The sequence below is a fragment of the Antennarius striatus genome, chromosome 16, assembly GCF_040054535.1.
Source record: "Antennarius striatus isolate MH-2024 chromosome 16, ASM4005453v1, whole genome shotgun sequence".
Classification (NCBI taxonomy): domain Eukaryota; kingdom Metazoa; phylum Chordata; class Actinopteri; order Lophiiformes; family Antennariidae; genus Antennarius; species Antennarius striatus.
Genome location: NC_090791.1, coordinates 7,439,545 through 7,452,411, shown reverse-complemented (window position 1 = coordinate 7,452,411; position 12,867 = coordinate 7,439,545). Strand labels below are relative to the sequence as shown.

At 42.4% G+C, this 12,867-nt stretch overlaps 1 protein-coding gene across 6 annotated transcripts in view; it reads right to left on the bottom strand.

Annotated features, from left to right (window-relative positions):
* Nucleotides 1-12,867, bottom strand: part of ep300b (E1A binding protein p300 b) — a 29,907-nt gene that overhangs the window by 13,615 nt on the left and 3,425 nt on the right. For 2 of the 6 annotated variants that reach the window (XM_068336609.1, XM_068336611.1), the window contains exons 2-17: nt 11,980-12,578; nt 10,521-10,700; nt 8,865-9,177; nt 8,314-8,427; nt 7,934-8,176; nt 7,552-7,657; nt 7,315-7,443; nt 7,068-7,185; nt 6,761-6,944; nt 6,519-6,596; nt 6,130-6,215; nt 5,282-5,434; nt 4,231-4,737; nt 3,603-3,842; nt 1,656-1,851; nt 1,317-1,468 (exon numbers count right to left, since the gene is read on the bottom strand). In XM_068336609.1, coding sequence (XP_068192710.1) covers nt 1,317-1,468; nt 1,656-1,851; nt 3,603-3,842; nt 4,231-4,737; nt 5,282-5,434; nt 6,130-6,215; nt 6,519-6,596; nt 6,761-6,944; nt 7,068-7,185; nt 7,315-7,443; nt 7,552-7,657; nt 7,934-8,176; nt 8,314-8,427; nt 8,865-9,177; nt 10,521-10,700; nt 11,980-12,578 — 3,398 coding nt within the window. The remainder of the gene's footprint in view (nt 1-1,316; nt 1,469-1,655; nt 1,852-3,602; nt 3,843-4,230; nt 4,738-5,281; nt 5,435-6,129; nt 6,216-6,518; nt 6,597-6,760; nt 6,945-7,067; nt 7,186-7,314; nt 7,444-7,551; nt 7,658-7,933; nt 8,177-8,313; nt 8,428-8,864; nt 9,178-10,520; nt 10,701-11,979; nt 12,579-12,867) is intronic. The other 4 variants (XM_068336612.1, XM_068336614.1, XM_068336610.1 and 1 more) reach the window with 3 other exon arrangements.

Genomic DNA, 12,867 nt, shown 5'->3' with positions numbered 1-12,867 from the left:
CTAATAGCAAATAATGTTTTAAGGCAAAAAGGGTGCAAAACCAACAAGAACAGAGCAGCATAAACACAACAACAGGCAGGCAGATTTATGCTTTTTTTCTTAGCTAACTAGTGGTTGGCATTAACAATACCAACAGCATGACAGGTCACATGGTGGCAGAGTTAAACCAGTGCTGAGGTGAGGCAAATGCAAGAGGGACAGACGAGTCTCCAGGTCTTTTCTTTCGCTCTTCTCAAACTAAAAATGCCTTTTGATGAGTGCAAAGAAGAAAAAAAGAAAAGGGTGTCCAAAAAAGGGGGATGTGGGGGTGGATGGGCGAGTTTCACAGAACAGGTCCAGCTCTGTCACCATGGCAACAAGAGTAAGGCAACAGACCTGCCTCTGAATGGAAGTAGTCATACCCAAGTGATGCATGTTATAGTGCGAGCCCACAATGGCACATTATGTGTTTATAACTTCCACTGTTCTGTTTAAAGTGTTGGACCATTTCTCTGAAAACTATGATTTTACTCCAGTCAAAAGCGGAATGGAGCCGATGTGCTCACTGAAAATATCAGTTTAGCTCCTTATTGCATGAAGCAGAGGGACGAAAATGTTTCTATCTTTAGGATAACTTTTATTCTTACAAGCATGTCAGAAAATACTGACGATGACCAAATTAGTTTGAAAACAAGGGGTAAAGTTCTTGCTCCACCTCTGAACACTGCCCACCTCAACACCTCTACATTACGACTGGTGAGGAACTGAACTAGAAAGCTAGCAATGGAACGCTAGGATGAAAACTGCAAGGGAAAAAATTTAAATAAATAAAAGTATGAAAAGAAGCAAAAATGAGATGATAAATGAAAGCAATGTGTGCATCAACTGTTCTCAAAGCAAATAATTGTTCTTCGTTTAAACGCTCAATACAAAGTATTGACATGTTATTAATGTGTTTGTTGTGTTATTAACCACAGTTTTTAACTGATTATCATTTAATTCTTTTGACAAAATTGTAATTGCTGAGCGAAGCATTTAATGTTGGTTTTCAGTAGGGTTCCTTCAAACTTAAAAGTTCATAAGAGACATTGCTTTGATTTACAAATGACAAGTGAAAGAAAATCACAAAAAAAACCCTCATCTTCTTAACAACTGTCATGCAATGGGAGAAAATCTAAATATATGAAGAAAGATAGAAAAACAGCTTTTGCAAAGAAGTTCAGAAAATATAAAAGCTCTGACAAAGATGAAGAAACATTAAAGGTGGAATAAAACAAAATTAAAAACTATGTTTTCAGAGGAGTTGAAGCAAAATGGCAGCCAGCGCAGTCCCTTACCAGGTTAGTTTTGTTACTAGTTCGAATACGTACGGGTATTCCCAGTAACTGGGGGTCCACCGGCTGACGGAAAGGAATGGACTCGGGGTCTTGCCGGTACAACGCTTCCAAGGTGGGCATCAGAGCCTGACGCAGTTCCTCCGGCTTAAAGACTGGCAGCAAGGAAGCAAGAACAACAAATGACAGCAGAGATTTAGAGATCGAGGGTAAAGGGAGATGAGGTGAGGATGGCTGGTAGTTGAAGTCCACAGGCTGCGTCATGTAGCGATACATCGGAGATTCACCTGTCATTGTGCAGAAAACTGCAATGGTTAAATCAGAAACTTATCTCACACGTACTTTTCTTCTTGCTCTGGCTGCTGGCTGGGGAGCTGTTTGTTGCTGTGGACCCTGAAGTCTCCTCTTCCTCCTTGGGCTCTTTTTTCACCTCGGGTTTCTTGTCTTCACTGGTCACTGCTGACGCTGACATGGAGGATATGGATGTGTCCATGGGCTCACCTTTACATCCATCTCCTGACGGCTTCTCTTTCTTTATCTGAGAGGAAGATAGAGGAAATGTCTATTACTATGAAAGTGAACAATCAACAATAAAACATATTTAAGGTGACTTGCTGCTGGCTATCGATGCCCCGTATGGTGCTTTGTGAGAAAACGCACAACAAACATCAACTACGATGGCCATAAACAAGTTATCAGGCTTCCTGTCTTTCAGGTGTTATCAACTCTGAGCTTTTTGTACCCGTTGTCATTTAAAAAAGTAAGTATTGCATTTCATTTTGACATGTTTCAGAAGAGAAAAGAGTTAAAGTCATGGTGTAATGGAAAAAATGAAAATGACTAAATACCGAATTTGTGTTGACAAAAATAACTTAAAATGTGTTGTTAACCTTCTTTTCATGTTACCTGGTGCATTTGTGTTTCCAAAAAGTACAAGTGCAACAATTTTTTTTGATTTGGAAGTTTAAGAAAAGGATTTTTCTTGAAGCCTGTTGAAAGTGCATTTTAAAATGCATCAAAAGAACAGAAACATTTGAGGTAGGCGTGTCCCAAGTCCAGTCTGCTGGCCAATCACGGCCTGAGGTTGGATTTTATACGGTCTGTGCCTAATGCCTAAAAATGTGTTATATTTGTCCCACTAGAAAAAACACAAAGCCTGCAGTCCTTTTTTTCAACTCAGGGAGGCAGCATCGTGCAACATGTTTCTCAATTACCATAAACCGTCAAAGAAGACTGAATAATGGACCAATCACAGCGCTTGCTGATGCTGGTACTCTTGCTTTGGAGGGGTCAATACTCCAGGGAGCCCAAAATTGCCTGAATGATGTTTGCTCTGACCCTTCCGCTGGAAAGTTGATAGCGAAGCTGCAGCTTGCAGGAAAGGTGGAAATTACAATATTTTTTACACTGAAAGATGAAATAACCATCTGCCTGATTTGCCATGAGAGTGTTTTCTAGTTAATGCTCACACTTTTAATACTTATACATGGTAATACATATAAGAAGCTTCATGGTGACAGCGAGTGAGGTGGGTAACACCTGTAGCTGAATAAGAACAAGTTTGGAAGATATGCACACATGTGAAGAAAAAGTTAAGCTTGTTAGGGTTCATATATTGTGTGAGCAGACTTTGTCTGTTGTGAACTTGAACAAAAACAGTTTGAAATTAAGACTAAGTTCAGTAACTCCCACCTACATGACTTTTTGCACGTCTACCATTGCTCTCCAACCAGACCTGCCATCAGTACTGAGATCCAGAGCTCAGCTTCACTCTTCACAATATTGTCATTGTTGTGTTATCAGAGCAACACGTCTGTGATCAGAGTTGTATTTTATGTGTATTCTATGTGCCCCATTGTGTTCATCTGAATGCTTACATTTGGTAACTTCATTAATTGTTGCGTATAAATATAAATATTAAGTAACACAACATGTATGATTATTTTATTATTTTATTTATTCATCTTTGATTATTTTAAATATTGTCATCTGTCGGCACACGGAAACGCTCATATCATGAAATCTGGACCACCTACCAAACATTTTGGACATGCCAGGTTTAAGGATCTTGTGTAATCTTAAAAAGATTGCCAATTTTTGTTCATGTCGTCAATTATAGTTGTTAAACTTTCAAGAAAAAAGGATTTTGAATCGGTCTAAAATCCTTGTGACTGGTACAAAAAAATTTTTTTTTTAAAAAGTAAATTTATTTTACCTCTAATCACTAAGCTTCTCTCAGACTTTCAGGTGCCCAGATAAGTGTGTTTAAGTCAGCGTGGATGATCTTACCTCCAATTTGTCTTCTGTCTTTATGTCAGGTTGACCCTTGCCCAACTTCCCCTTGCCTTCTCCTTGGCTGTCAGTCCCTTCATCCTCCTCCTCTTGCTTCTTCACCTCCAATTTTATGTCTTCCTGGCTGGGAACCATACCGTCTGCCTGAGTGAGCTGGGAGCTGGGATCCATCGTGCTGCTGTCCGAGGCTGGAGAGGACACCTGACCATCAGTTGTCAGAGACGGTTTTGGAGACAGCTGCATCAAAAGAAAGGAGACAGAGGGAATTGAAAGAATAGCAAATTGAATTCTAAAATAAGAAAATGCAATTCAGAAATGCATAAAAATAATATTTTAAAGGAAAAAGTTTGAAAAACTTTCTTCACAAAACAAAACCTAGACTAGCTGATTTTTTTATTCCATAAAAGTGTATTTTGTGATTTCTTTTTTCTTTTCCACTTTTTGTATATTCTTATCTCTAAGTGAAGGTTAGAAAACAAATACACACATTCTTTGCTTATATTGGGACTCAAAAACCCATCACCGTTCAGAACATTAGACTCACTGAAGCAGACAGCAGGAGGAGAAAATCATTGATAAAGAAACTGGGTTAGAAACAGTACTGACAGGTGGGGGGTGTACTCACTGCGGTTTGCGTCAGCTGTAATGGCACATGGGCATTCTGGGTAGGCACTGAAGAAGCCTGACCTGCTTGAGCGCCTGAGGAAGCCACACCCCCAAGTGTCTGCTGTGGAAGCTGATTGGCAATCTCAGAGTTGGCCGCTAGCCCCAGCTGCTGCTGCTGTGATGCTTGTGGTTGTTGTTGGGGGTGCTGTGGGGGGGGCAGCTGGGGTGTGCCAGGTGTCTGTGGCTGTGGGGTCTGAGAACCAGGAACTCTGGGGGGTGTTTGATGGGGCTGAGGGGTCAAGCTGCGCGCTGGTGAGGGCGAGTTTGTTCGTATGGGGGGGCAGTGAGGGTAGGAGTTGGCCTGGGTGGGGGTGGAGGAAGGAGGCAGGTTGGGGAGGGACCCGGCACCACTGGCACCACTGGGCCCCATGGCACCTCCAGGAGCCCCGGAGCCTGGAGCGGAGGTGGTGGACTGGGCTGCGGGGCTGCTGGCTGGGAGGGAAGGCGGCGTTGACATCTGGCTCTGCTACACAGGACAGGACACACAGGTTAGAGAAAAGTCGGGGGAGTGGGGGGGGGTGTCTGCTGCTCCTCCAACTAGAAAACATCTTTGAAAGAAAGATGGAGTGTGGGAGACGATTAAAACCACATCAGTCTGACTAATTTCAGAAAAGAGGTTCTACCAGATGGACCACTCTGGATCTCCGAAACACAGCACTTTTATTTCAGTTAGTCTCCTTGAAACTTAAATTGTGAATTAATGAAATTGGGAACATGGCCAAGAAGCACAAATAATCAGTTGTACAAGCTCCAGGCAGAGCCAATAAAGAGCCGTGATCCATCTCTCTCTACACACAAGAATTATGTTCCACAATCCTGAAAACAGCTCCGTTTATTATACAGAATTCTTTACTATCCATCAATTCTTGCCAAGCTGCTGAGGTGGAGTCCAAGTTCATCCTCATTGGCATTCATTAAGAAAGTTTCATATGTCCGAAAGTCAAATCAAATACTTTCCCTTGCACTTAAACTCATGTCTTTATAACATGGTGTTGTGGCGTAATCCTCACCGGCGGCACGGCGCTCTGTGCTCCCAGCTGGTTCAGACCAACAGGACCGGAACCACGTCCAGGACTGGACCCAGGAAACTGGCTCGGAGGGATGTACTGGTTTTGCAACTGTGCAGCATTTGGCTGACCCATCCTAGCTGCTCCCATATTCATCTAGAAACAAGAAATGACAACATGTCAATAAACAAAGTTGTTGTTTTTTCACTTGATGACACACTTTTTGTGTGTCACAGATTTTTGTTCACACAGATTAGCATGGATTACTTCCTGATTGGGGAAATTTGGTTTTTCACTCAACATATTTCAATCACATACAGACTAGAGCCAAACAAAGGACCTATAAACATGCAATTAAGAATAAAGACTTAGAAAACCAAGATTTGTTTGTGTTTGATTCAAAGTTTTGGACTCAGTTCACAAGCAGCAAGCTGGTTTAGAGAGGAGGGGGGCAAGTGTAATGTCTGTGTATCCTTTATACATATGTGACATGGTGACCTGAGCTGAACCCGAATCTGGACAAATTATTTGCTGTCTTAGAGAAAAAAGTTAAACACTTAGTAGATTACAGATAATCCAATAGAAAATCATAAGTGACATATATGCAGGTGTCTTAACTTAAGTGGAATAAAGAATTTAGATTGCACCATTAATTGTCTCAACCAGCCATGAGGATTAACAAAGGGTAACACATAGTTAATATGATTATACAAGCTGTATCACATTAATTAAGTATTTTGCTCACACAACATCTGAGTATCAATTTTGTAAATTTGTGTTCACTTAAATTTTCAAGACGATCCTCATAACCCCAAAGTTATCTGTGACAGAGAGATCGTGAAAAGACCAACCTGGTTCATTGGAGCACTGAGCGGAAGAGGAGGCGTTGACCTCTGACCCATCGTCGGCATCCCCATCTGACCAAACTGGTTCATGCCTTGAAGTGAATGTAAAAAGAAATTAGCCTACTGAGAAAAAAATACTGAAACTGTGTGAGAACAGGACCTAGCCTGCTAAAAAGAAATCACAACACCAAGATGGAGATTCTGCCAACACATTGTACCCTTTTTTCCCCTGTTCAATTTTTTTTTTTTTGACAGGGAAATTTTCTAAGACAAACAAAAAACTAACTTTTCATCAGATTCTTAACTTCAAAATCCCTCTTCCACAACACAGTTCTGTAAATCTGGCTACAAAACAAACATTGGCAAAAACGTTTTCAAACTGATCAGAACTGTACCTGCAGGGTTCTGCATCCTGTTGACCATCTGATTGGGTCCAGCTGGACGCACCATGGACGGATCAGCATGAGGACCATCTAGACAGGAGAGTCATAGGAATCAAAGAACGTTTCTAGGATTACCCAATGCCATATCTATTCCTTGCAGGCTAACGGTGCATGAGTAAATGGATGAAAGTGCGTCTGTGTACATTTAGAAGCACATGGAGAAAGTTAAAAAAATAAAGTATGTGTTTACTTACTTGGGGGTTGCCCTGGGGCCATGGGCGGCTGTCCCATGTTGGGAGGCCCCTGTGGGAGGCCTGGGGAGGCGATGCCAGGCTGGCCTGGCATCATGCCCTGCTTCTGAAGTCGTGTCCTCCTCTTCTCCTCCAGTTCCTTCTGGATTTTGTAGATCTTCTCTGCTAACAAGTGGTAATACTCCGCCTAGAAAGAATGTGACACAAGGTTGGACATTACTAAATATCTGTAGCTTAATATTTGTATCACTTTTGTAAGTGAAGGTCATGTCATAATACTGTGCTTGATACTCTTGTGTTCATTTCTTACTCTGCTGTTTGCTGACTCGTACATATCACCCTCTACTTTTCGAGCATAAGCCACAAGATTGTCCATCCGTCGATCCTTCAATGCAGCCGGATCAGGAGTGGGAAAGATAGCCTGCACTCTGCTCCCACACACGGATAAAAAGCACAAGCTATTCAATTGTGGCCAGAATCGCCAAATGCCACCCAGTGGAAAACCGATCTGATTTTAAAATTAGTCTTATTTCATTTTTACAGTAAAACAGACTCACAGTTTGTGAACGAGATGGTTGCGGAGGTCCTGCGTGATGTCTTCATGCCAGGACTTCCTCATGCCGGCACTAGAAGGGGGAGTTGCAGTGGGTATAGAGCTCATATTTCCCACACTCTCATTCATCAAGCTGGGAGAAGCAACAGACAAACATGAAAAGAGAAATGAAGTGAAAATGAAAGTAATTCTGACCTTGCTCAAGTAAAAAATTGTTACAGCCATTGAAAGCCGGTGCTACCTTTGTGCATTGATGTTGTTGTGTAGCATGGCATTTGGCATTAGCGAGGATTGCTGGTTGGGGGGTTGCACACCCACTCCACCATTCACTCCTATAGAGTTTCCACCTGGAAGGGGTTTGAAGAGTGCAGTTATAAAATTTCATTATCAATAGTCATTGATCAGAGGTTAACAGAGCAGTAAATACACAGATCCTGTGCTGACAACTGAGCTGGTTCCAAAAACATCAAATGAAAACTAAAACAAAAATCTAGATTCTGTACATTTGAAATGACAATAGATTCTGTCACACATGCTTTCTGGGGCATACAACACAAATTTGTTTTGTGTGATTGGGATTAATCCTATCATTTGGAATATTCACGCCAAAACAGTGCACTAACCCATGGCATTCAGGCTCCTCATCCCAGACTGACCCTGCAGCCCCTGGTTTGGTATGTTGGCCTGTGGCGGCTGCTGTGGCATCTGGTTTCCCTGGTAGGTGAGACCGAGTGCAGCATAGGCCCTCTCAATGGAGCTGGGGTCAATCTGGTTTGGGGGGTTCAGGTTGGGAGTGTTGGGTTGTCCACCAGGCACCCCTGACCCTAAAGAGTTCACCAAACCCACTCCAGCACTGTTAACCAGAGCTGTGAAGAGAGCATGAGGGGAGGAGACAGAGAGGGGAGAGGACACAGGGTTACCGTCAAACCTGTTGACAAGCTGGTTGCCGTACGGTTACGGAAATGTTTTGTTTTTTTTGATAAATGCCCACACAAATACTCACACTGCTGATTCCTCTTGTCTCCGGCGTTTTTTAGAGGCAGACACACAGGACAGTCGTGTCGTGTGCAATTCTTCCAATGAGAGATTATCTGTCTGGATGAGGCACAATGCGCCACTGCAGGAGAACAGATAAAAACAGATAGAGGTTTGATAAAAGGAAAAAGAGATTAAAAAAAAGAGTCCAAAGGGACAGGGAGAGAGAAGAGAAATGAGAAATTGTGACAGTGATGGAAAGTGATTAATGAGACAAGAAAATGATAAGAGAAGAAGGGAAAACAGTAAAAAGAATAAAACAAGAGATAACGAAACCAGAGAAGTTATAAGAGTCATTCAGGACAACTGCACTACGGATATTTTAAAAAAAAACAACCTGGAAAAACAGTTGAATAGATACCAGAAAAAAAAAGCATTCTAATGCAACCAAGCGGCACAAAAACAACAAACCAACCCAAGAAAGTGAAATATTTGCAGCACATAGATAAAGTGTGCCTTGTGCTCACGATATAAACCATACAAACAAAAACAGCAATTGGCATAAATCAACACACTCACCCTGGCAGGATTTGCCAGCTTGGCAATGAGTCATGTGGTTGAGCACATTCTTCATGGTGCGGCAGTGGGGCAGGTTGCATTGTCGCACCTCCCCGTTGGCTTGCTCCCTCCGCTGGCACTTGTGCGCGTGAAGCAAGAGGACCAGCTGCTGCTGGATCAGCTTCCGTTTCTCTGGGTCTGCGGTGGGGGGCGCCGTGCCGGGAGTCGCCCCGACGGCGTTCAGCCCGACCTGAGCCCCTCCCACTGCTGCTGCTCCGCTGACAGATACACCGCTAACTGCACCAGGCTGCTGCTGCTGCTGCTGCTGGGGGGCCTGAGGCCGGACAAGAGGAACAGATAAGTGTGAAAATTATTTCCAATGTAAACATGAGGCACAAAGTCTGTGTTTGACTACATGCAAAAAGCAATAAGCATGAGAAATAATAACTCATCACCTCAGCAATCAATACTTCTTTCACTTAATTTAATTGATGTTAGCACAAAGTTGACATAACGTGATAATAAAACCTGCTTATAAGAACGACTGCTTCCTGAGATTTGATTAACACTAATAAAGCCACAGAATTACTATAAATGTCACCACTTCCAATCCGTCTATTTGGAGTTTCATTCACACAGATGTTTCTCAAGCATACACAGAATAAATTTTAATATTCTACAGATTCTGCAATGGATAACAAATTAATGCAGAAAACCCATGAAACATAACGCAGCTGCCGAAACTGTCAGAGTATTGTATTCTGGTAAAACTGTGACATAAAGTTGAATAAACTTGTCTATAAATGAGAAGGATTGGTCAGAGGATGTTCACTTTGACTGAGATTTTCATAAAAATCTTTCCATATTTATGAAAATTACCATCTATGTGAGGTGATTTTGATCATCAAAAATACCAGGAATTTTTAAAAATTTGCTTTGTGATTCAACTTTTGAAACATCTATTAGTAGCAGAATACAAAAAAAGGAGGATTTTTTGTGTGTATTGACAATGCTTTACTATTACACCATAAGATTCAGACATGTTTACATGCACCAAAGTCAGTTTTATTAAACAAGACAAAATCACATATCACATTGTAACAGATCCTTATCGAGGGTCACAAGAATAGATGTAACGTACTACTTGTTATAACACATCAATCTTTCCTGACAGAGCGAGCTTAAAAATGCTGCAAGCCGAGAACTACAAAGAGAAAAATTAAATGCCTGGAGTCAAGTGGTGGATGTGTTTTACTTGTTTGTACACTAAAGAAATAAAACAGACACTTTATGAGGAGAAAACTACGTCCTGTCTAGTTTTATCACCTTTACACAACTGGAAAATTATCACGTGAGTAGGGGGGTAAAGTTAAAATTGCTTGAGGTTTGCTGAGGTTGTCATTATTCATACAGAGTACAAAACTTAGCAACATCAATATTTAAACTATTTACAAACAAAATCTATTTATGTAATTTCCATGGATCAGTGACAGCATTCATTAAATAAAAGACAAGAAGCTTTGTTAGGCAATGGAAGCCACAATCTGCATCACCACACACACACACACACACACACACACACAGTGATTCTTCAGTTTGTGTATTTAGTTTAGATTCAGTAAAAAGCTAAACCCACTGTGATGACAACTAGAGAGAACCTACAGAGAGAAGTCCTACCATTCCCGGCATGCCTTGACTCGGCGGTGCCTTCTTGTCCATGCTGAATTGAGAGGCCATATTGTTGGGCAGGCCTGCCTTATTCTGGAGCTGTGGGCCCAGCCCGGCTCCAGGAAGCCCCTGGCCAGCAGACTGGCTGTACGGACCACCATAGGGGCCCGCATTGGCCATCATAGTCATCTGAAGGGACAGGACAGAGATGGAAAAGGACAAGATGAGAGTTGGTAAGGTGGAAGAGAACAGCACAGAGCAAGAAGCAGGAGAGCAGGCCCACCTAAAAGCCTTTTTCTCAAAAATCGACCGTTCCCCTTATAGTCCAGTGTGCCTTATATATGGAAAAAGTTTAAGAAAATAGGCCATTCCTTGAAGGTGCTCCTAATAATCCAGTGCGCCTCATAGTGCGGAATATATTGTAATTCAGAGGCTTAAAACCAATTTAAAAGCATAACTGAAGCAGTCAGTCAACAGATAATAAAACTTACAATCAAGAAATCTGGAAACATTACTATGTCCTTCCACATGAGTATCCAACTACTTGAGAACGTTTCAAACTCGCACAACAGTCCACTGAGAAATTTCAGTTTCAGTTCCTCTTTCTGCTGATCTGACTTCGCTCTACACAACAAGCAACGCAGCAAAGATCCAGCCTTCGACAACAATCTAGTTTTTACTTTCATTGCTGTCATTATTGGGATCAACTACTCTTATATCAACAGGTCTTTAGCAACAGTAAGAATTCATTTCCATATTACTCCAATGAGACAACTAGAATCCAATAAAACTAATCATTTCAGAAAAAGGAAAAGACAGTCAAGCTACTGGTTACGCTTTAACAATTTAACTGCCTTTTGTAAAAACAATTTCATACACCGAGAACAAAATCGCAGCCATTGTGAGACATATTGTCAAGGAGACTATCCACCAACACCGCAGCGGACAGCGGAGAGACTGGAGGTCTAGCAGTGAACCTCACGCGAGCCTGCACCTGCTGTGGAAACTCAGATTCAACGGTCTGACGTGTGTAACTACCGTCTACAGCATCACCACACACACACACACACACACACACACACACACACACACACACACACGTATCTGCCTCTGGTGGTGCAAACCTGAAAATATTAACTCAATACAACACAAGCAATAAACATTCCTTTATGAAAACCATAACTTTTGAATGACTTTACTGATGATTCCCAAGCCCACCCAACCATCAGATAATTCAGTTATATTTTTTTGTTAACGCTGCTTTTCATTAACACCCTGCATTCGTCATACACAGTAAAATCAACTTTTCAGTATATCAATATTTCTGACATTACGGACAGCCAATGCTGGGAATATTCTTTTGATTTGATGAGATCTACCTGCTGATGTGCAATTTTCAATGCTTACTATGAAACAGCTGTGTCGAAAGGTTAGTTTGTGGATTACCGGCTGGTTTAAACGTGCTTACCTTGTTTAGGGCCCCTGGTTGCTGTGGTCTCATTCCCACTTGACCTCCAGGTCCCATTTGCGGACTGCCTTGCTGTTGCTGTAGGGTTTCTGCCAACAGATTACCACTGTTGCCCATCCCTGCGCTGCCAGGGTAACCCATTCTTGGTGAGCCGTTCATCACCTGTCCGCCCATCGGACCTTGCTGCTGTCCAGGATTGCTCTTCTGAGCGCCTATCATGGCAGCTGCCCGGCTGAGCGCTGCCACCCCTCCTACCATTCCAACCTGTTGCATCAACCCAGATTGCTGCTGCTGTTGGCCTTGGGGGTGCATGCCTTGAGGTCCACCAGAGGAAACACCCATCATCCCCATGGAAGCCCCTGGCACTGTGCTATTGGAAGTGGGACCACCTTGTTGTGCAGGTCCTCCAGCCCGTAACAGCTCAGACAGCTGCTTGTGTTTTGCAGCTGCATCTTGGCCGCCCAGACCCATCCCTCCTCCGAGTCCAGCAAGACTGGTATGGAGCTGGTTGACATCTCCGCCATTGGTCAGCCCCAAGTCTGAGGAACTAATGAGTTCATCTGGAAGGTCGTGCTCCAAATCAAAGAGTGAACCAAAATCTAGACATTGGATGGAAGAAAAAAAATAATCTCACCAACCATAAAAAACAAAAACAAAAACAGACATGATTCACAACGCCGTCAGGATTATCACTTACACAGTTTCACGAGACTCTGACTTAAATGGTGCATGTTCAGAATGGTTGAACACTGCCATTAGTTGAAAACTATCAAGCTTTACTATGAGGCCGATAGACATCCAGCGTAGTGATCACTGTCTTACACAGCATAGACCTTCTTCTACAGGGATTTAGTGGTTTAGAGAGAGAGCGCCAAAAAAGGAGCATGG